Source organism: Sciurus carolinensis, chromosome 4, assembly GCF_902686445.1.
Source record: "Sciurus carolinensis chromosome 4, mSciCar1.2, whole genome shotgun sequence".
Lineage (NCBI taxonomy): Eukaryota > Metazoa > Chordata > Mammalia > Rodentia > Sciuridae > Sciurus > Sciurus carolinensis.
In genome coordinates this window covers 2671165-2695432 of record NC_062216.1, presented here as the reverse complement: position 1 = coordinate 2695432, position 24268 = coordinate 2671165, and the positions used below count along the sequence as shown (strand labels likewise).

Sequence of the window (24268 nt, the reverse complement as noted above, 5' to 3'; positions counted from 1 at the left end):
TTAAAGCTCACGCAGAGAGACATTACCCTAGATTTTCCTCAGGTGTCAGGAAGTGAAGGTAAGCTCTCTTCTCAAGTGCATAGACACACACACCAAAAAAATGTAATGGAAGTATTTTATTTCTCTGAAAGTTGAATTTAATGCATCTTTTATGAGAGTGCTTTAATGTAACCTCACATTTAGGAGTGGATAGGAAAGGTAATTTGTTATGAAAATCTTGACCATGTGAACATTCTGGCATCTCTGAACTTACCTGAGTCCAGAAGAAACCCTTTACGTGGCAACGACACGAGCTGAGCCCGGGCTCCTCCCAGGTCTGCGTGCTCAAGGGCTCGTTCGATCGGGCGCTCCCACCCCACACCTCCTGCCAGGCCTGCCAGCAACCCGTTTTCTGAACCCGTGTTCCCCCAGAAATGTCGAGTTTGTGCAACAGTCAGGAGAAGACGGTCCAGGGTAGGGTGAAGGGCCTTTGTGTCACCCCACCTGAGTCCTGCCGGTGGCAGCTCCGCACGGCAGGATGCCAAGGTCAGCCGAGCAGAGAGGTGAGAAAGAATGCGGGAGGCTGAGGAGGTGCAGTGTGGGCCACGAGGCGGGGGGCCGTGGGTGGAGCCTGGAGAACAGGTAGCCGAGTGCGCCCTCCACGGCAGCTCTGCGGAAGGTGACAGGTGGCTGGAGGGCCACAGGACGGCAGTGCTCCTAAGGTGACCTGTGACAGATGGTGTCCTTCAAGTGCTTGCTCATCCATTCACTTCTGCCCCTGCCGCCACTTCAGGGTGCCGTCGATCCCCAGGCTGCCCTCATCAGAGGAGAGGCCCGGGAGGAAGAGCCTTTGCAACAGCAAGCTGCAGACATCAAAACAGGATGCCATGCCAAGGGTCCCAGGAAGGGAGAGTCGGGGCGCCAACCCGCAGGACAGCTGGGCCGAGTCCCTGTCACGCCCGGCTGACCTGACGCTTGTGCCCACTGACCCCAAACTGAGGCTCCAGTCCATCTAGACAGTGCTTCAGGCCAGGTCCTCAGTGCCCCATCCCTGCTGTTGCCTCCAGGGCCTGTTGAAGAGCAACTCTGGATGCAGCCTGAGCTTCTGAGGCCTGGGTCTGGAGGGGGCTCCACGCGCACTTCCAGGAAGCTCGTGGCTATCAGAGCAAGCTCGGAGACAGTGCTGCCTCCCACGGGACTCAGGTGCTCCAAGCAGACCCGCCATCTCCCTTTGGAGGAGCAGGACACCAGGAGCGAGACTCGCTCTTCTGGAAGCAGCCACAGGCCTCGCAGGACACTCAGGCCCAGAGAGTGGTAGAGCAGGCACTGTCCAGTGTCCATCAGGAGACCCCAGGGGCCCAGTCAGTGCGTAAGCCAGATGAGTAACTCCAGAAAGAGTTACTGAGCACCTACTACGTGCTGAGCAGAATCACACCACACAAGCTCCTGTCCCCAAGGAGTTCATATTTCATAGCAGGAGGCAGATTTTAAAAATAGAATAGTAAGCAGCATTCATACATATGAATGTAGGTATACATAGATATATGTGCGTATAGATACGGATAGATGTCGACAGAGCTACGTGTACATATATCCCATCTCCTAACCTTCATCTCTACCATCCGTCTCTAGCTACCTCTTTTCTCTCTACATATACTATATACACCTTCCTAACATGCAGCTGCTCTCTCCATGATCTCTCCTTCAGCTGTCTGCATCTGTCATCTCTCACCTGGCTGTTCATGCCTGGGTGGGTAGCCACATAAGGCCGGGGTGTGACAAGTGCCTTGGAGGAAAATGAAGGAGAGAAGGTGGCTGGACCTGGCTAGGTACACCTGCTGCCGTGTCGGTGAGACTCAGCCCATTCGTGCGTGGAGACGGAGCCAACTTCAAGCAGGCCTGAACCCAGACAGGGGGCAGAGCAAGTCCAAAGGCCCTGGTGTGTTTGAGAAGGAGCAAGCAGTGTGTGTCCAGGACTCAGTGTGTGCACAGAGGGCCAGAGGCGATTCCAAGAAGGCAGGACAGAGGAGGGCAGGCTCCTGCAGGGCACTTAGGTCCCAGCCTTGCCCGGCATCTCCCTCGGGTGAGGCCAGTACCTGCTGGAGAGTTTGCCTCAGGGGCATAGTTGATGGACTCAGTTTCACGTGGTCCCTGGGATAGATGCTGAGATAAGAATGCAGGGGCCAGGTTAGGGGAGGGGGGCCGCGGCACCCACGCTGACCACGATGGGGTGCGGCTGAGATGCGAGAAACGAGCAGGTGAGGATCCATTTGGGGCTGGATCCACTCGATGAGCCAAAGGACAGAGAGAGGAGGGCGGACTGATGGGGAGCCCAAATCTCTCCTCGCTCAGCGGGAGGACCCCAGTGGGGTGTTACGACCCACCCAGGATGGTTCCCAGGATTTCCCTTCCACCCCCCGGGGTTCCCAGCTGGTGTGCATCCTCCTTCATCGGCAGCCTCCTCCTACTCAGGCTTCCCTCCGTGTTCCCTCTGCTGGAAGGTTCCAGAGCTGGGTGGGGGTGTCTGTAGAGCCTGGCTTCTCTTCTGGATACATCTTCTCTTGCCTGGTTTTCCCTTTGTTTCAAGTCTTCCAACATTGAATAGAAATGTTTGTTTTTAACTCATTTTGCAATACTTCAGCTAAGCCTTCTGCAAGTCTTTATTGGACTTCAGGTTTGTGTGCATAAACAGATAACGGTGTGTGACCTACCTGTACTTGTTGGAGTGGTGCATGCAGATCCTTTTATCAAAATCTTAGATCAGCAGAGATCAAGATGCTATTCCTCTTACTCTAACGCTGGTGAAACTGAGGCTTTCTATTAGTCTCCACCCATGTGTTTCCTAGTCAGAGTTTAAAGAGACAGTGAGAATATTAAACAGGGTCAGAATTGAAAGGATTAATTGGGGGAAAGCACAAAAATTGACATTCTGCCAGCTAATGAGGGACATGAAAGATTAAGGACGATTTGTGGAAGTGACGTCCATCTGCTCAGCCTCCCCTGTGTCCTGCTGCTGGGCAGCAGCCCGCGCGTCAGGGCCCTGGAGATGTGAGCAGTGAGCTGCAGGCAGGCACACCTTCATTCAGAAGTTCATGTTTCCTGATCAGAGAAAAAGACATCTGGAGAACTGGCCCCATGGAATCAAGTCCAAGGCACCATGTGCTCTCTAAGACTCTGATGTGCTAGCAACACTGAGGAATCCAGTTCTAACAGAGAGAACCTCTGTTCAGAATTCACTGGGCAGCATTTGAGCCAAATCTTGCTGGATAGGAGAGTAATAGAAGGTCAGAGGGTCAGCAGGGGCTCTATTACAAAAGGCTGTGGATGACATTCTGAGGAGGATAAACTTATTCTCAAGCCTTAGAGCAGAGGGACAGTGGATATTTTTAGGAAAGAAGTTGTATGACTTGCCTGTATTTTAGGAAATACCCAAACACAGACAGTAAAGAGGTTGGGCAGAGAAGTAACCGTATAAGACAAAGAATTAAGAGTAGAGACATGAAATTAATCCCTGGGCTGGTTCTTATAGCTTTGCAGTACTGAGCAGATCATTCAACCTCACAGATACCCATTTTAATTAGGCTTCGTTGTTGTTGTTGTTCTTCATGGATACATAATAATAAATATGACAGGGGCAAGTGAAAGGATGGCTTCATGACAAAGCACACCCGTGGACCATCAGCTGGATATTGCTTGCCCTGGAAACTGCTATTTTACACCCCTACCATCTCCCTCTTCACCGTCTTTAGAGAGTAGAGCCGTCTGCTCAGATGCTACACCACCCTCCAGCAGGGAACCACAGGTCCCGACTCTAGAAAACTGCCCACAGAATCTGCATCGCCCTGTTTGTGCCCACTGGGTCCCGTCCCGTGAATCACCAGCTACGCTACCAATGGTACCTGGGCAATCTGAAGCTCAGCCATGGGGGCACTTCAGGGACAAGTTTTTGGGGATGTGCTGAATATTAGTGTCCCCCAGGTTCACCTTGAGGTCCGAGTGGCTGAGCAGATGGCGCTGGAGTTGGAGACTCGGGGAGGTGGTGAGGTCAGAGACTGGATGCATGGTGGCATCAGCGGTGCGTTGGGTGCTCCGGGCGCTCCTGGCCCCTCTGCTGGGGACATCGTCAGGGTGCCTCTGCGTCAGGGCCTCCCTCCAGGGCCCTCCTCACGCCCCCTCCTTGTTCCCAGGGCCAGGAGACCAGCACTGTGTGCCTAGGCATCACCACCAACCCTAACCCAGGGGACCCCGACTCCCAAGGGGCAAGGCAACCCCCTGGCCCCAGAAAGAGGAGGGTCCTAAGGAAACATCAGCAGCATCTCCAGGGTCCCTGGGCTGGATCTGAAGTAGAGGAGCTGAAAGGCCGGAGCATGCGCTCCTGGAAGACTCTTCGGAGCTTCTTCACAGAGCCGAGTTTTTTGAATGATCAGTTTTGCCATAAGTATTTTTAAAAGTCTTGAAGAAGTACCTTCCCTTCTGACCCATAGATTTTACTTCTGGGAATCGGTGTTAGGAAACAGGTGTGTAGATTCAAGGCTTCTCATCACAAGGTTGCTTGCTGTAAATGCATCAAAACGTATCAAAAGTGTATCAGAAAGGAGATCAAGCTGAGATGCGAAGACATTGATCACCTAATTATCGATAAAGTCCTTCCATGAGACAGTGCTCAGGATTCCTTATCAAATGTATCCTTACAGAGTTATAATGTTCTCTTACAAAGAAAAAGTTGATTTTTAAATGGCACGGAAATAGAGACACTGTTTCATATCTCCTCATAAATACCTGTGTGGGAAAGCATCTAGAATAGGAGAAGCTCTCTTGTGATGATTTCAATGACTTTCCTTACCCTCACTTCTCCTTACGTATTGTTTACTCATCATCGTAGAAGAAAGACGTCGCCGCAGAGATCCTCCCAAGTGCAGTGGCCTCACTCTAATACCCCTATTCCAGGGAGTCCTTTATAGCATCACATTTGATGGACACTTTTATCCAGTGGGGTGCAACTTTCTTTTAACAGATTTTCAGTTTCTCTTGGGCTCATTGTAATAAATGAGCTATTGGACTGCAGCTTGTCCTGCAGGAACAGTCCCACTGATGATCACACTGGTTAGAACGAATGCCGTCCGGGGCCATGGTCCCACTGACACCTCTGCAAGAGGAAACGGAAGTATCCGTGGTCCTTTAGGCGATTCTGCTCTGATTGCTGATAAGGGGCAGCCCTGTCTTTGATTAATTTCCTGGGCTGTGACTTCCCTGGACAGGCTTTGTGGAGACCCTCGCCTGCTGTAGTGGACAGGAACACCTGGTGGCTGTTCGCGTGCCGCTCTGGCAGTGCCTGCTGTTCACCCATCCCTATGGCAGATTCCTGCAAAGCAGAGAACCCCACATGGATGCTCCTTAACGACACTGTTCCCCAATACCTACAGTTCCAAGAGCCTATGGGATTTTTTGATAATGTCATTTAAGGAACTGTATATTACAGTCGTGGACAAGGTTTAGGGTGAGCCCAGCTCTTTCTAAGTGTGTGTATCAGTGGGTGATACCCTGGCTTGCTTACTTACTAATAAGGAAATTATGCCTCTCTGCTGGAAGAGCTAGAGGGGCAATAGCACAACCCTTAATAATTCTGTCCCCTGGAGCAAGTGAAAACACAGCGCTGCTAAAGCTCACTTGGGGCTTGGAGCTGGGTCCTGGGGCTGCCAGCAGGTGGAGGCTGTTCTGAGCCTCTCAGATGTCCACCTGCAATCTCTCTTGCTGCTTTACATTCTTGTTTATATCACGAATGGACACTTTCAGAAAGCACGGGTTGGAACTACATTTCCTAAGTGCAGTACATAATCAGTGGAAGAAATCCCTGTCCAGACTGGCCTCGAACGACCCGCCCGCGCAATCTGGAGTTACCTGTTTCTCAGCGATACTCAGCGTGAGCTGTCCAGCGCAGAGGCACTGTCCTCCTAAGCCTCGGCCTTCACTCTGCCAAGGGATGGCTTCTGCGGGTCAGGGTGGGCCAACGTGCAGGTCCCTGTGCCGGCAGCTGCTGCCTTGAGATGCCCCTTTTCCCTTGCTACTGGGCCAGTGCTCCACCTCCTCTGGCTCCTTCTGCGTTGTCTTCAGCGCTCTGCTTTGGCTTGTCCTTCAGTGAGTATGCTCCCGGGAGGGACCCCACCCCTCATTGTCCTGAGGATGCAGTGCCAGCTTCTGCCGCATCCCGACCCCTGGTGATGAAGACAGAAACGCAAGGTGAGCCTGGACTTCTGAGCCTCTGACTGTGTTCCTCTCTGAAGTTCTTTGAGCAGTATGCATCCTTTAGTCCCCTAGGGGCAGCAGAGGCAGTTTTCCTCCTCCTAGGGGACTCCTAGCTGCATGGTGGGGAATGTCACAAGTTGGCACAGGTGTGTGTCAGCACATCGAGATGTTCACTAAAAAATCGGAGACCCATTTCAGACTCCTTCACTTACCCCAAGATTAAGGGGAAACACTTGCACCCTGCCCTAAAGAATGCCTATTGCTCAAAGGACATCGGAGAGGAAAAGGGTCTGTGACTCAGAAATCCAGGGACGCCGGGCACTTTTGTCTTCATTGTCAGGTTTGGAGTATCGGCTGTACACTTACTACAGGAATCTATGTGTCCATAGACGCTGCCTTTGTTTCTTTAATAAAACAGGCTTTGAATGTTCCCCGTAGCCAGGGCCAACCACTAGCTCTTTTGAATGTTCGAGAATCATCCAAGGCAAAGGGTGTTTTCTCCTGTGGAATCTCTGATGCCTGTCTCTGCAGAAAGCAAGGACCCAAGATAGGGCACAGAGTGGAGCATCAGAAGCAGGTGGCTGGGATCCAGATCAGGGCCTGCCAAGCACGATCTTAACACCCTGTCTGGCATGCAGTTTCCTGGCAGCACTGAGTCCTGGGGAGGTGCTAGCTGGCACTCTGCAGTCGAGCAGAGGAGAAGCCGGCCTCTGTCTCAAGCCCTGTCTGCTTGGCCTCCATCTTCTGCCTCTCCAGTGCTCTGGAGGCCAAAGGACTTCCCTGGGGAAATGCTGCCAGCACGGGCTGGGCGCCTCTCCTGGCGCTCCTCGTCTGTCCAGCTGGTGCCCAGGCCGGAGTTCTGCGAGGTGCCTTGGCACTCAGTCCTTAAGCCTCGGAAGGCAGAGTTGTCACACCGTCCCCAAATGCTCCGCTCCCCCTGCCCTCTGCTTAATCCCTGAGCCTCACTCCAGGGCATTTCTATGTTCTCCCAAACCCGTCTGAACTGGAGTCCTGCCTCATCTCCAAGGAAGTCTGCCGCTCTCCTCCCGCTGCCCCATCAGGAGCCTCCTGCTGGGCCGCCTGAGCCCTGCACCACTCTTTTGGCTGCACAGATACTCGTGTTAACAGAGGAAGTGCCGACCTGCCCCACCCACACCCGTGTCTGGAGGCCCTGGTGCTGGGATGCGACAAGACTGCGCAGCATCCTCTTGATGTTGTGGGTTTTCGTGACCTGGAGGGTCACTGCTGTTTTAGGAACTTGCATTCTGAGCAAAAGCAGAGTGAGCATTTAAGAGTGATTCACGGAGCCGCAGGAGCATGAGTCCTGCAGGGAGGAGGGTCCGCCACCAGAGGGCCTGAGGGCTCGCGGCCTGCGGCAGAGCCACCCCTGTCCCAGCACCAGCAGTGGGAGAGGGACTCGATCACAGGGAAGTACCCGGTGCAGAGCAGAGCAGAGTGGTGTGGAGGGTGTTTCTGGGGCAGGTGAGAAGCAGGCTCCTTGAACTGAAGTCAGAATAGGCTGGACATCTGGTCAGGGTGGCTAGGCACAAGCCCCCAGGGAGTCCACTGGATCCACATTCAGTGTGGACGGGTCCTCAGAGTGGGGTAGGGTATGCAGGGAGCCGGGGCCTCCTGCAAGGGCCATGGCGCTGCCCACATCTAGTGCTGTGCTCCAGCTCTGCCCCACTCCAGTGCCGGCGGGGAGAGGGCCGACCCAGCAGCAGCACTGTTCACCACTTGCCCTCGCCTGGCTCCGCGACAGGAGGGGCAGGACGTGGCCATGCTCACTGAGCACTGGCACCTGGGAGATTGGTGTGAGCCTGTCTGATTCACCGTATCCATTTGCCCAGTGTAGACTGAGCACCCTTCCTGTGCTCTTTACAAATGCTGGGAGATGGGGAGGGCACAGGCCTCAAGTTCACAGGGAGCATCACCATCAAACAGTCACACAAATAGCTATGCCATGGTCGCTCGTGAAATGCCTGCAGGGGAAGGTCCAGGAGGCCTGGAGAGCACAGAGCACAGGGGGCCTCACTGGGAGGCCAGGCCAGGCTTCCCTGAGCAGGCACCATAACGTGGGTGTGACCGAGACCCGGGAGCGGGAAGCGAGGGGGCGTGGCTGGCAGCTGGAAGGGCCACGGTCTCCAGGGCAGCGGGGAGGATGGGATGGAGAGAAGGTTGGGGTGGGGCATACTGCCAAGGCTGCACAGGGGCATCCTGGACGGAGGGCGACTGCAGGCTATGTGGACACACTAAGCAGGCCACAGGTGGAGGCTGAGGTCCTGAGAGGGCAAGTGCAGCCGCTGGTGTGGACGAGTGGTGGAGGAAAGTGAGCTAAGGAAAGAGGGAAGCAAGGAGAGGGCCACACCGAGAGGAGAGGGGCCTAACAGGAAGCCCCTCACCTCAGGCAAGGCTGTCCCCACAGAAACCTTCTGTGGCCTTTAAAGGTGCCCGAGTGGTCTCCCGTTTTGTGCCGTCCTTACTGATGACGTTTTTCCCAAAAGAACAGCATGGGGTTTGGACTTCCAAAACTATGCATGAATACACAAGTGTGTGTGTAAATGTGCGTGTGTACCGGCAGGTGTGTACGGGTAAAAGCTCGGGTGTGTGCACACTCAGCAATGTCCATGTTCTCCAGGGTCAGGACCAACTTCCACTCACTGTTACATCCCTCCATGTCTGAAGCGAGGCTTGGCCTGGTCGTAGGAACACAAGTCTGCTTCCTAAGAGTTGATTTCACTCTAATACGGAGGACACCCAGTGGGAGGTGACATTTCAGGAACTCTCTGTCTGATCGGAGTATTCTATTTAATTTTAATAAAAGAGATGCATGAGACACCACTTCGTGAGCCATCTCAATCCTGTGTCCACAAGAACACAGGAGGAAACCCTGCATTTTCCATAAGACGGTCACCCCAGATTGACAGCAGTCAGCCTCTGAAGTAATGGATTTACTGAACTCTTCAGTCTCCTGAGGGAGCAGAGAGGATTTCAAGTCTGCCTTAATAGGACTGATACTTTCTGGCTTCTTACTCATCATAAAAAGGCTCATCTGCAGAGGAATCCCTGTGATTTCTATGATGAGTTTCTAAAAATACAAGTAATCTGGTGTCACATCAGAGAAGTGCTCAAACAGACCGATTTCACAAATTTTAGCATTCCCAACTGTATTTTAGGAAATCATCTTAAGTTGACTCTTTGTTTATCAAGTTCCACAAGTGAACCTGTGGCAGGGGCTGTGGACTTGCCCACAGTGAAGCCACGGGAGGCCAGGCAAGGGGTCAGCGAGCGGAGTGTGATCGATCGGCTCCTGAAATTCACAGGCAGTCTGTCTGGAGACGGTGGGACAGACTGGCCCATGCCATTCTGGCTCAGAGCAGGTCGTCTAAACCTGGAGGAGCCCTTGAGACCCGCATTTACTTTTCCTCAGCAGAAGCTGAACCCTCTTGAGTCTTTTGAAGGAAAAGGAATCCGCCAGTGGTTTAAGTGGCTGCATTTGGCACTCATGAGCAAAGAGTGAAGGGCCAGCTCCCTGGCTGCCCTGCCAGATGGCACGGCGCTCCCCCTGCGGGGCGCTACGGGCGTCCTGGCCCACCTCGTGGTGGACAGGAAAGTCCGGCAGCCACCCTGGGTGCTTTCCCTGGCCCACCTCTCACCACCCGCACTCAGCATGAGCACAGTATCCTTGTCCTAGAGGCCACCTGCTTCCCCAGGTGATCATCCTGCTTCCGTATTTGAGGACGGGCAGTTGTGAGCCCATGTGCAAAGACACAGGTAGATACCTGCCCTGATGTCCTCTCTTCTCCTAGGAATGTCTGCTTAGAATGTCACCTCACTCTTCATATCAGTTACCAAATGTTGACCCATAACCTCACTTCCAAAAGCATTTATTTATTAAAAAGCAAATTCAGTAGACGTAAAGGAATATATGCAAGTTCCTGAGTTCAATCTCAGCACCAAAATTAAAGAGGAAAAGAAAGAAGTAGGAAAACGACTGTAGAGGACTTCTCAGAAACTCAGTCAGCGCTGTAGATCTTCCACCACGGAGAGCCACCGACGGTTTCAACTGCACTGATAGTGCAAGATTGTTTCCAGATATCCAGTAATGAAATGTCCTACCGTATTTCCTTTCCTTCAGGACTGTCCAAGAATGAAAAACAGGGTGTACTTATTGAAAGATCGTATCTGGGCCTCTTGCTTGTGCTGTCTGAAGCCACTGTGTGGAAGGATGTCGGCGTGTAAAAAGCTGCACCTACCTCCTCCATACACAGATACATACACACAGATAGCTGCTCATCTTCCACTGCCCCAAGACAGGTCTCGCAGGACCCCAAACCCTGCCGTCAGAGGGCAGTGGGGTCTGTGGCCCTCCCAGCCTCTTCAGGTGCCTGTCTTGCCCACCAGCAGTGCTGTGGGGACCTGCCCCGCTCTCTTTCTTCATAGGCTCCTCTCCCGAGTCTCCCTTCTTTTGACTCCATTTTAGCTTCCAGGGTCACTGGCTTATACTGGGCCCACCAAAGATCCAGAATGATCTTTTGCCTGTCGGGACTGCGGGCGAGGTGTGGTGCTCACGGGGAAGGCATCCGGGTCTCAGCCTGTGGGCAGCTCTGAGGCCGTGGTTCTGCCTGCCACGGAGGACTGCAGTGAGCTCTTCACCTCCAAGTCTTATTTGAATCATCCAAGGGCTGAGCGAGTTCCCCGAATCATCTCCTGTTTGCACACTGATTGACCTCCTTTAAACTGGTTTGCAATGACAGAACAACTCACTCAGAGAAGACCTTTGAGTTGAACCATAGCCATACCCTTAGCTCCGCCCTCTGGACAATGACCAGGAAACCCACCATTTTAAGGTGAGGCCTTGTCTAGAGTGAGTCTAGACACCCCACCCCCAAGTGGACACCATTGTTTGTTAAATCACAAGCAAAATCAAGAAACGCATCTACTTTGGAGTAAGCCTCATTTGCACAGCTTGACTACAACCATGGAAAATGAACTATCTAGTCGTTACAAGTCCTCACGGGGACTCCAGACAGAAGGAACAGGGAGAAGTTGCACCTTTTTTTTTTTTTGAGACTTTAATCTCATGGGTTGATATATACCATCTAAATTTCTCTCTACTCGGTAATTTTACAAATGTCCTTCATATACCTAGGCAGGGGTCAGCACGCTATTGCCCCTGGGCTTAGCCCACAGGCTAAGAGTGAGTTTTTACATTGTTAAGTTGGTATAAAAACATTTAAAAGAGTAATAAATATTTTGTGACACAGAAAATCGATATGAAACTCAGGTGTCACTGTCTACAAGAGTCGTGGGAACCCAGTCTCACCCATCACATGGCAGCTCTTGAATGGCTATGGTAGAGCAGACCAGATTCAACAGGGACCCTGTGAGTCAGGCCCTAATTAGTTAATTCACATATTTATTTATTTGTGGCAGAACTGGGATGGAACCCAGCACCTTGCACATGGTAGACAAGCTAGTACTGAGCCACATCCACAACTCCGAACCTAACATACCCACTACTGGCCCTTTACAGAGAAACATTTGTTGACTGACACAAAGCAGACATTCCTGTATATGGGTGTTTGGAAAGGCAGTTTAGGGAAGAGAGACTGCGTGTGTAAGCCTTGTTAGTGCACCCAGCTTTTGTGGTCAGAACCATTAAGAATAATCTAATTGAGAAAACATGAATTTTAAAGCAACAACAGAATAGAAATTGATTTCAGTTATAAAACAGGTCAGTATGAAAGTGAAGCTGAGTTGGGTAGACGGGATTCTTAACTCTGGACTTGACTTTTCCTCTGGACATTGTTGGTGTGAGTCCAGGAGGCTTGGGACCAATAGAAAGAGTAACATAATCTCAACGGGGAAAAAGGGGATGCCTGTCTTAGAGTCAGCTTTGGTCATCTGTCGCTGTCATAGCAGGCAAATCCAGGAACTGGCAAGTCTGAGCACTGTTTCCTCTTGCAGATTCCTTCAAATAGTGGCATAAACACTGTTGCAATTGGTTACAGTCAAGGTTTGACTTTTAACTTTAAATGGATCCTGCACATTTAGAGACTGGCAGTGGAAATTGAGCACCCTGACATCAGAAAGCTTCACTACATGTCATTTGATGCTGCTTTTCCTTCAGGTAATGGAATCACTAGGAAATGATCCCCACAGTTAAGCGGTTTCCAGCAAATCCTGTGCAGAGAAATGAGACACTGCTTGAACACACAAATCTGTGCTTCCAGACCCATGCTTACAGGGCACATGGTTCTCCAGGTTTCCACTAAAAGCAGACGGGTGAATCCTTTCCAGATCATCTACGTTAATAGACATCATTGGGAAAATAGATTTGGCAATTGAGATGCAACGTGATTATATAGTGCACACCGTGTCCCAGTTCCGTGGCGTAAAGAATGTGTCCATTCACAGGGGCATCTGTGTGACCTCTTTTAGCTCCTCACACAGACCTTCAGGCCCACCCTCAGTCAACCGACCACAGATGGGAAATGTTTTAAATCTGCATCTGTCCTGTACATGCATACGCTTTTATTTCTTGTCAGTATTGCCTAGACAATGCAGTACAACAATTATCTACATAGTATTTACATTTTCTTAGGCACCATAAGTAACCTAGAGATGATTCAAACACAGGGCAGGTGTGCATAGACTGTGTACTTCCAGATAAAGGACTGGAGCAAATACGGGTTTTGTTGCCTATAGGGAGCCCCAGACCAATCCCTTGTGGATACCGAGGGGTGACTAGTTTTCATGTCCAGTTTATACATGGGGAAACTAAGCCTCATAAACAAACCTGAGCTCTGGGGCCTGTGCTGGCATACAGCAGAGCCAGAACACCATCCGGGCTGGGGAACTGCAATCCAGGGATGCTCCAGCCCTGGTCCCGCCCAGTGCATCCCTTGTTCTTCCCATGTGCAGGGCCAAGATTCCCTGCGAGGCCTTTCTTCCCCTGCAAGCATGGGACGTTGTCTGGAAGGGCTCCAGTGTCTGACAGCTCAACTGGATGTGTGGAGAGGGCTGGATATTCTAAACAGCTACAGAGATGGATCATATCTCCTTTTTAAAAGATTAATGCACTACTTTAGTAAAACATAATTGTATTCCATTTCAGATCTCTTCGACAGTTCTTGTCATCCATCTTCTAAATGATGCCTTCCTTTGTGTCGGGGGGAGAGGCCTAGGCTGCGATTCTGCAGATGGAGTGTGGGAAACATAGCCCACTACCATGCATGATAAGCAGTGTGTGGAGCCGACTCTAAATTAATAGAATTGTGAGTGTCCAGATGGAGAAAGGCAGATTTTTATCATTTGCCTCTTCCTTTTTCCTTTAATGATTCATTGTGATCAAGGTCCTGAGGAAACGAAATGAGATCAAAAGAAAACCTTCTCGTGTATTCATCCTTAACAAGGAAGACTCAAAATGGCAAATATTTTTGAAAGCTTTTATTTAATCAGGGGTAAATATAGCATTTACATTTTGACAAAGATAAAACTATCCAATTCATTTTAAGATTTAAAGGCAACTAATATATGACCTCTGTTTTAACCATCTCACAAAAGAATGTCAGAACCCACTTTTGAGATAGGTTTTAGATGTAGGACATTTTCTCTGTTAGTTAACAAGGGAGACCTTTCTCCTCTTTCTCTTTTGCAGGCTCACTGGCATGAACCTTCCCTCTCCCGTTATCAGTAGCAAGAACTGGCTGCGGCTTCATTTCACATCCGACAGCAACCATCGGCGCAAGGGATTCAATGCTCAGTTTCAAGGTAAGAATGCTCTAGCTTGAAAGGAAAAAAAAAAAAAAATATATATATATATATATGTGTGTTTGTGTGTGTGTGTGTATATATATATATACACATATATATATAAAACAGAGGACATGGTTGTCCTTTCAAATCCTAAAAATTTTAGGATCTTGCTAAAGATGCTAAAAGAGATATAAATAAACTTGAAAGCACTTCCCCACTGTCTTAAGAGCAGTTAAGCTTGGAAATTTTATAGGCAGCAACCAGCAACGCTATAGTAAATCTTTAGGACTAAGATGGTATGCAGTGTAGTTTCTTATTTTGTTGAAAGTGTTGCTAAATTTTAATCAATAAATATGTATTGGCATTAATTTTAACTACTTAAACCTAACCAGGAAATATCCAGATTGGCCTGATATTGTCTTCATTCACATGCCAAGAGTGGCATTGCAGACACACAGATGCGTCATAATCTCACTTTAGCCTAAAGAGGTCTTCACACTGCCTCCCTGCTCCACACCCTTCTGCCCAGCCGATCAGCCTCACCTCCAGCCCTGAGGAATGGAGCTGTCTGTCTGTAGGCTGAGACACCTCAAACCGTGAGCCACAAAATAAAATTTCCTCTTCTGATTGTTCTTGTCAGGTCTTTCGGCCACTGCACCAAAAAAGTTGACTGAAAAATAAAAGTTATGCCGAGAGACATCACAGTTATTTTTCTGACTTGAGAGGGAAGAAATGTCATTAAGGAAGGGAAGATACCAGGGACTCTCTGTTGCCAACTCGAGAACAAGACCGCAGGCACCAGAGAGCAGGGGACAAGGCACTGGCTTAGGGTGGCAGGGGCCCCTCTCAGAGTCCCCACCAGTCACCCAAAGACCACCTCCCTGCTGACCTTCCTGGCATTTCAAGCTGGAGGCTCAAGGACACCCATGCCAAGGGTGAATGGTGATGTCCTGTTAAATGAGGGCCAAGCTGATGGAAAGATGGCAGCTGCACGGAGCTGGGGACAGTGGGCTGTTCTGAGTCCTCCCCTTGATCCGAGCCAAGAGCAGATCCAGGAAGCCTCACCCCACTGTGCACTCCTTCCTACTGACAGATTAACAGGGACACCCGCTGTTGGCACTACCAGCACATGGCCAAGAGAGAAGGCTCGGTTGGTGGATGTTCTAGATACCAGTAGGACAGCATAGAACTGGCAGTGAAAAGTTACACAAAGGTGTGGAGGTGCCATTATCCTGTCCTGCAAATCCTCCTCTGCCAGAGAACCTGAGTCCTGATTGATTGATGGATTGTCATAGGGAGGGGAACATTTAAAAGCCTGCGTTTCTGTGCTTGCTGCCTCTTCACGCTAGGGTAGCTGCACTTCCTCTTAGACTGTGAAGGCATAGCCCATGCCTCCTGGAGTACAGGACCCTCGGTCACCCAGGTTCCTGGGGGAATCCTCGGGGGCTCCCACCTGCCAGTGCAGCTGCGGTGGTTTCTCTGGAAGAGGTGCTGTTTTGTTATCCAGGAGCGCGATGCCTCCAGGAAATGTATGGCTTCTACAAACAAAGAGCACATTCTTTAGTTTGTTTGTTTGTTTTGTTTTGCTGTCTTTTTTATGGCTGGTTCTGTTGGGCTCTACAGGACAGCAGAGTGCACGTTGACTCGTTGACTCCACACAGATGGGGCTCAGCTTTCCCTTCCCTGGGGTCCACGGTGTACAGTCACCTTCTCTTCACCTTCATCTGCTCCATACAATGTGCTTTCCTCTCTTTCTTACACTGTGAAGTTCATCGCCTCGCTCCTTACTCTCTGGGCCACGTTGCTTCGACTTCCCCTCTTGGACCTTGTCCTCAGGTCATGCCAGGAGCAGGATTGCGGAGGCTGACAGGGAGGCTGCTGTGCGTTGCCGTTCCTAGAAACGTTCACTTCAAAATGGCACCAGAACAAACGGAGCCGCCAGACATGTTAGCAACGTCTGCTGTACCTGTCGGGGTCTCACTGAAGGATGGAGTCATGAGATGTATTATTTCTTTAAATCAGCTGAGAGTTGAGCCCAGTCTGTATATGTTGCCTTCACCATTAATTATAATTAAATAACTGCCTTGTTAGCATAATCCATCATCTAGACTTCTGTGATGTCTACAAGATGAATTTTTAAAAATCATATTAATCTTGAACTGTGAAGGCCTCTCTACTCCTAAATGGGCATCTAAGTGTTGGGTTCCAATATTATAGATGTTCACCTGGCTATTCATAAAAAATTCAGTTTTCACAAGTTGAAGTTCCCATTGATTTCTGTAATGGATAAATCATTTTGAAGGAAAGTGTTTGTAATAAAGTTCCAATTTAAATTGGGAACAACCTGTCTCATAAATCAGGAGGAAACCTAATAGTGGTTTTAAACCTTGTATTGGGACAAATAATTAGCTTGCTCTGTAGGTGATAGTTCTGCATAAGTATTGGTTTTCCTTCTTAATGAAATGAAAGACTTTCTTGCTATTTAAAACACATCTGGGTAATTGTGAGCTTCGTGTCCCCAGGTTTACCCTAAGTTGGAGAAAACCCAAGCATTCCTATTCTCCAATGCTGGCATCTTCTTCCGTTGGTTGAGTGTCTGGAACTGACCTAAGAGGAAAGAGACCCAGACCAGTGCTGAGGCATGTGTCCGTCTTTCCCTCTGGAACAATAGCTGTGCAGTAGCAAGAACCATATCTGGAGCCAGAAGGTGCTTCACTAAAACTGGAAAGGAGGAAACCAAGTGCTTAGACTCCTCCTGAGGCCCTAAAACCCCTGGTGTGCAGAACCGGGGGCAGGTTGGACTTGTCCTCTGGCAGAGGACCTCACCCACACCTTCCATGGAGGGGGTATTAGATAGGATGGTCAATCACATAACTTAGCAAAACATAATCTTATACCCTCTAAGTTATTCCTAAAACCACTTAATCTACATAGAAAATTGCTTTTAATAAATATAATTTCATTCAAATCAGATATGCATAATCACTTTCCCCAAATATCTACTTTAATTTCTCAAAGAAGAAATCCTTGCCAAGTGCCAACTTAAGTACCTTTCGTATTTTAAAAAGGAGGCCCATCTCTGTGTTGCAATCTACCGACTTGTGGCCTCAGTCTGGGTAAATACCTACCCTTGGCCAGTGCCTTTCCGACCTGTGTTTCCTCCTCTTACTCCGTAAGGTTAGTGACGCCTACCTCACAGGATCATTTCAGAGGCCATGGAAATGAAGCAACAGCGTGGCAAGTGCTCTGTCCACAGCCGGCAGGCCTGTCCAGAGCTCAGCCCCTTACAGGCCAGTCACTAAGACAGGCGGCTAACAATGCAGAGAACTCAGAGTGGCTTCCTTTTACAAGGTTGGGGGACATCTGGACTGGTGACCTCCTGGAGAGAGGTTGTCCTGTGGAGTTAAACATGAGCCTTCCCTGCACCCAGTGTGTGCCCAGGAGCAATGAGCACGGTGTGGGGGACCAGGGACGAGGCCTGAGCACGGATGGCAGCGGAGTTGGCTTCACCACTGGCCAGTGTGGACCCTGAGTACAGAGAGGAAGGACACGCTGCCTTCAGATCCGGGAATCTGAAAAGCTGTTGGCACGGAGGCCTTTGGCACTAAGAGTCCTTTATTCTGTAAATACCGTACTTCAGAAAAAATGTTTTCCAACAAGTCTTCATAAACATATCTTTTCAAAAAAATGACAAACTACCATATTTCATTGTTTAATTTTCGGGGAAAAAAACAATTGTGCAGGTATTACTTTAAAAAGCATTTACTACAAAACCACCTGGTGCAGGATCAGGATGCATGGAACACGCATGAATATTTGTCACCACAGTGGCCGTGATGATGTGGTGACGGAGGTACTTTGAATTCTCTTGCAAATGGGGCCAGACAAAAGTGTTCCCCAGGGAACATGGAGACGTCCCGGAACGTCAGAACAGGAAGAGGCCATATCTCAGCGCACAGGAAGGGGACAGGGGAGGGGTGTGGCCCCACCGCAGGCTTGGGAAAGGCAGAGGCAGCACGTGGACTGGCATCCTGTCCCCTCTGTTCTGTCCCCTCCACTCTGCTTTCCCAACTGCCTGGCTCTGCCCCTCCACCATGCCCATTCAGAGGACCTTCCCGTGGCAAGAAGGGACGTGTTATTTTTCCAAAATAGGAAACCCCATTGCAAGGAGCAACACTTGAAGATGTCCAAATTCACTCAGAACTCATTTTCTCAGATTGATCTGTTCCAAGAAAACTGGTGCCAGTGTGGTGTAGTCATGATGGAGGGGTTGGCAGAAAGATCAGGCCTGTGGCAGGAAGCGCCGAGGAGAGGCCAGTGTGCTCGACTGAGGTGGAGTTGGCCTTCTGTGAGGGACCTGAGCACAGGCACAAGGAGGGCCCCGGAAGAGAGCTAGCCCGGAGACGCTGGGCGTGGCACAGGTCGCCCCTGCCTGGGCTCAGATGCCTGGAACTGAGGACACCTCTGCCACCTCCATGGCTTTCCCCTGGGCTCAGACGTGGGCTGAAGGTTGGTGTCTTGGTTCAGGTCCAGCAATTATACCTGGAGGCACAAGACCCTGATTCAAGGCCCGCCTCTGCTGTATCTAATTCTCAGTGGCCTGTTCCATGAAACCACAATGGTGACAAGGACCCCCTGTGGACAAGGCGAAGGCCACAGAGAGAATATCGTGAAGCCTCTAGGTGCCTAGAAATCCCTGGCCTCCCATACACTCAGCTTTACAGTCTCAGCAGGGGAAATGCTGCTTCTCATGGGTTCCCTCCTAGGCCCTTCTAAGAAGGACCTGGTGGCTTGAGGTGACCAAGGAGAGAGCAAAGTACGTGGAGAACGGTGAGCCCAAGGGTCCACTCAGGAAGAGCCCCTGGGCTGGAAGTGGTGCGTCTCAGGGAAAGTCCTGGGGCCCCGGGCACACGTGGCGTGGGGCGTCTGTGGGCCTCAGGGTGTGGCATGAGAGAGCAGGTGTCTGCGTTCCATTCTGCCGGGTCACTGGAGCTGCCCTGGACTGCCCTCCCGTAAACTAATTGCCCCACTGATGGCGTAAGGCATTCGTGTACATTAAAGACTGCTCTTCCGCTTGTTCGCCTCCTCCTCCAGGTGACCTGGCTCCGTGGAGGTGTGGGGCCCGTCACAGTGCTGGCAGATCACATGCTCTGCTCACCAGGTGGAGCACACACCTGAGCCGAGGGCCACTGGGGCAGTCCACAGGGTCCCTGCAGGCAGCTGTGTGAATCTTAAGGTCCCTTTGCTTTAACTGTACTCTGGCCTCCAATCTCCACCTCCTTCCCCTGCAGCCTGGGCTGGCTGTGTGCTGAACATTCCTTAGACCCTCCCATCCTCCTTGGCAGAGAGGGTGAATGAGTGCTGGGGTTTCCTTTTTTCCTTTTGTCTGTAAGGATATTAAGTAACCATAATGGTACAAGTTCACTCTGAACAGTTTTATGGTACGAACTGAGGATAGGACAGTGAATGAGCCTAAGTTTTTGACTGGATAGTGGGGTGATTTCTTAATGATATTAAAACAGGAGAATGCACTTCTTAAGAGAATTATGCGGTCTCATTCACTAGAGATGTTAAAGTAACAAAGAGACTGCCCCCCGACCCAGCAGACTGAGGAATAAATGAGCTTTTGCATGTGTGCCAGACTTTTGATTTAAGTCAGTGCATTTATGCGTATTGATTTATTTAAAGGTTATATGTTTTAAATATGAGTGCACAGCAAATGCTTACTGTTATACATAAAGCCACTTAAACTGAACCCTTCCTTTCTCTAAACTGCTGAGTGGGGCTGACATGGCTGACTTGGGAGCCAACCATGTTAGGACATGGCAGCTATTTAAAGCAGATTAATGTTTGGCAACAGCAGGTAGATGCTGAGTTCTTAAGCGTGAAGAATAAGGAAAGCTTAGGAGGGTTATAAATCCCTGCTGAATTACTTTTCTGCGGTTTGTATTTATGTAATATTAAGGCAGAGGCTCTTCTGCCTTTGAGTTCACCACCTTTAAACCTGCCATTCTGAAGGTCCCCTCTCCCACTGGCAGCAAATCCAGCCCCATCTGTGTATGTGCTAATTGTTCCTATCTACATCTTGCGGGCAGCCTGTGCCTGGGGACTTAAAGTCCCAGAGTGTGCACTGTGCGCAGGAGGAGGCTGTCCAGCGGGCTGTTAGCATCCCAGGGGGACCTTGGTGGCAGCCTGGCATTTCCTCCGTGGGTCTCAAGGTCTGGGTCAGGCAGCTGCTGCAGGGCAGGCCCACCAGCGTGGCCCCAGGTGCAGCTGCAGGGAACCCTCGTGGGTGTGTCTTCAAAAGTCCAAGTGGTATTGTTTGTTCTCTTACTGTCTGGGTCAGGACCCGAGTGTCGAATGGGGAAGCCGCCGCCTGATGTGTGGAGTGACCTGGGACGGAGCAGCTCACTTCACGGTTCCAGGCGGCCGGCTTCTAGCCAGCCCCGGGCCCCTTGTTGAGGACGGCCGCAGGGGTGGAGGCCAGGGGTGGCAGAAAGATGAGCATGGCCCAGAACTGTGGTTTCCAGACGTGGACAAGTTTAGTTTTACACACAGGCAGCCTGGCTCCCTCCATGTGCTTCCGATTGTGAGAAACACCTACTAGTCCAAACCCAACGGGCCCTGAGACACAGCACACAACAACAACTAGAGCAGCAGCCGCAGCAGCAACAACACACGAGGCCTTCATGATGGGGTGTCTGGGGAGCAGGCGCACCCCGGCACGCTTCCAGGTCCCTCCCCGTGCCTCCCTGGCTGAGTACTGTGGGGAGCACAGTCTTCCCCAGGCCACCTAGGTTTACTGTCACCAACTGGGTTATTTAAAGAAATGCACCTCTATGGCTCCCACCTCCCTCTGATCCCTTCTGGCTGGAGAGGCCCCTTGGACTGAGTGCTTTGGGGAGCCCGACCCCTCCCCGACATGGGCCTGCTGTCGTCTGGGGGCTGTGGGTTTCCCACAGGCAGCGCCACCTGCTTGTAGCCTTCCACTCCCCTCTCCCTCCTGCTGCTTTCCTTACATCCCAGTTTTACACGTAAGGCTAAATTCTGCGTTCTCAAAATGGACCACCTTGCATTTCTCACAGGATCACTGCACGCTTGCATTTCTCCGCTCAGCGTCCTTCGCCACCACCAGTTTCCAGGGAGAGTCCCAGGGGCCCTTTCTGCTGCTGAGCTCAGACTGACTGGAGTTTCCTCAGGCTGTGCACTGCTGGGATGCTGGTCTGCACGGCAGACCAGGACATTCTGGACCCCTCCCCAAGGGTCTCTGTGACCCTGCACCTTGACCCAGGAGACACAGCAGAGCCCCATGCAGCCCGAGGATTCCCTTGCAGGCCACACGCCCTCAGGACACAGATCCAGGGCGGTGGCTCAGCTTGTGCATCTGGGCTGGCTGTTAGACTTTTGAATTTCATGCAGCAGACGGTTAACAGTCATTGTAAGACAGCCTGAGCGCCCCACCCCAGGGGTTCGAGATCCTCCTTCAGAAAGTCTCCAACGTGTCCTCGGAAACCTGAGAGAGCAGGCTCCAGGCTAGCAGCTGCTGTCAGACCTGCCCAACTCCAGTGAGCAACGTATGTTAAGGTCACCCAGAACTCGTCCCAGAGTGCGCCCTGTGACGGCAAGTATCAGAGGCAAGGCTGGATTCCATGAGACCGGCAGCAAGACGGGGGATGTTCTGCCTTGTATAGAAACATGCCCATTTTGCTGGCCTGTGTCCTGAGTCACGACTCACTTCTTAGCTTGGCGTAACTGAACTTAAAGACTTTTCCTAGTCAAATTCTCTCATGTCCCCAACCCCCATGTATCTGGTAAACCTGGGTTCCAGGTCTGGTCATTGCTTGTCTGCTCAGAAATCAGGTCAGTAGAAGAGGACAGGCGAAGGGCATCGCAGGACCGAGTTGCCACCAGCTCCTCCCCAAGTCCTCAAGTGGGCCACTTCCTGCCAGCGTCTGATGACAGATGGGGTGAAGTTTTACCCAGGATTTCCACCAATGAAGTGTGGCTCACACGGCAGTTTGCTTTACGGTCCTCGGGGGCAGATGAATTCCTGCCTGTCTGTGATATGCATTGTCTGACTTCAGGATTAACTGTTCGCTGACTGAATAACCTACATTATTCCACGAGTCTAGTGCAGATTACTTTTGAGATCATAAAAACTAATAATATCTTAGAACTTAAATCTTTCTGTCACTTTTATATAGAAGTGGAATAGTTTTGGTGCAGCCAACTTTTAAAACTAAAAGCGGGGCTAAGAAGGCAGAGCGCCTCTACGGGACAGGGATTCTCTCCTCTGTGGTCCACTAGGACTGCCGAGTCAGCTCCCGAGTCCCAGAACTGAGTCCTCTGCACAGGTGGCCAACAGGGTGACTGAGATCTTTACTAAGAAGATAAACTTATCTTTCCAAAACTTCTGTGTGTTTTTAAGAACACCCTCTTGTGTTACAATTCGCTTAATTGACAATCATTCTCACAAGTTGGATGTGACATGAACACTCTATTGGAATGACTGAAATAATTCACGTTTTTGAAAAAGCACTTGTTATAGAGAACAAAATAATATCAAACGTAAATGCTGTAAAAGAAATGCATTTGTTGGATTTCTCACCTTGAGACAGAGAAGCATGTTGTGAATGGTTGATTTACACAAATTCCTTTGGATTGCATTGATTGGTTCAGCGACACACAGAAGTGCCCAGGAGAATTTTAATTATGGATATACTGAAGTCTAATGGAATTCTGACTTTAGCTTTTCTTACTTTTAGAGGAAATGCCAGAGTGCAGGAAGACAGCCGTCAGTGCTGTTTACCTTGCAGATTCTTCAACCGCTTCTTCCCAAATCTCCCTAATGTAAAACCATCTGCTTTATTTGTCACTAATAAAACTAAATTTTTAAACGTTGTATCCATTGGGCTCAGCTGGCTGTGAGAGCTATTACTCTGGTCCTTCTAAGTCCCAGCTAATAGCTTCAGACTAACACTCACCCCTCTCGGGGCTCTTTTCAGCATCGCCCATTCCAAACCCTTGTGTGAGCTGTGGTTTTCTTTGCTGGGGAATCCCATTTCATACCATTTCTTCTGAAACAAAGTTCTAACTTGGACGATTCCTTACGGACTACTGTACAGGTGATTTCCTTAGCTAATTTGAATGTGGCCGGTTCTAGCCTGCAGCCTGTAGCTGAGCAAGGTCGGCGAAGTTCTCAGCAATAGTGCCCATGGAATCGGGGCAGATGCCTCTCTGCTGCATGCACAGGTATTGAAATTACCAAAGGGAAAAACCCATTGAAGTTTCATAAATTCTCCCTTTTTCTGGGTATGTTAAGGATTGATGTTGCCTTCTTTGTTCCCCTAGAAATTGAGTCAGGTTTTATAGATGATGAACATAAACTTTGTAGAAATATAAAGTCATGCTCAAAAAAGATTAGTTTAAAAAACAGCTCTGGGAAAACACATATATAATAAATCCCATTCCAAATAACTCCAATGGAAACATCTCTATGCAATGAACACAAAGCCTTTTATTCCTTCTCCCATAGCAGAGCCTTAACCCTTTATTACAGAGAGTCCAGGATGCTACGTCTCACATTTTGCTCTCTCCAAAAGGAGCACCATTTGTCTGGCAGTGTGTTGTCTTGCTTTGTGGCACATAAATACTGCCGTTCTCACAGGCAGCATTTTCCAGGGGTGATGAAGGACTGCAATTGTAGGTGTCATCTGTTGGCTTCTGTTGCTGCCTTATAATCAATCACGCATAAGAGTGGGCTCTGTTCTGACACGTTCACCACGCACGTGGCCGCGTGGCCAGGTCTCCTCCCAGGTCCCTCATCTTGTTGATCTGATTTGAGACAGTTCTCTCTCCCAGGTGACGAAACCCTCTCTTGGGATCACCTGTTCCTCCTGCCTGCCGGTCCCAGCCCCAGGCCCAGCACGGCCTTCTCCACCTTCTGCTGAGCGCCGGTCCCGAGGCTGAGGATCCCAGGCATGCGGGAGAAAGTGGAGGAAAGGCAAGAGGAAGGCACTGATGGTGGGGGAGGTGACAGTTGGATGAGCTCCTGAAAGTGGTGTAAGCGAGATGTAATCCCTGCAGTGTTACCTGCACCGTGCCTCCACAGAGGAGTTCAACCAGGAAAGAACTGTGGACTCGGAGTGCTCAGCACACGCGTCATTTTAAACTATGCAAAAAATCAGTTACCAAAATTCTAAGCATTTACAGACTGAATCAGCATTTTTTGTGTGTAAATCAAAATTTTAATTTCATATTTTAAATTTTAAATATAGTCTCATGT

General features: G+C 50.1%; 1 protein-coding gene across 1 annotated transcript in view; it reads left to right on the top strand.

Annotated features, from left to right (window-relative positions):
- The window catches only part of Csmd1 (CUB and Sushi multiple domains 1), a 1673782-nt gene that overhangs the window by 1024430 nt on the left and 625084 nt on the right, over window positions 1–24268 (top strand). Inside the window, exon 6 of the mRNA XM_047550875.1 lies at window positions 13886–13998. Within this exon, the coding sequence (XP_047406831.1) occupies window positions 13886–13998 (113 nt within the window). The remainder of the gene's footprint in view (window positions 1–13885; window positions 13999–24268) is intronic.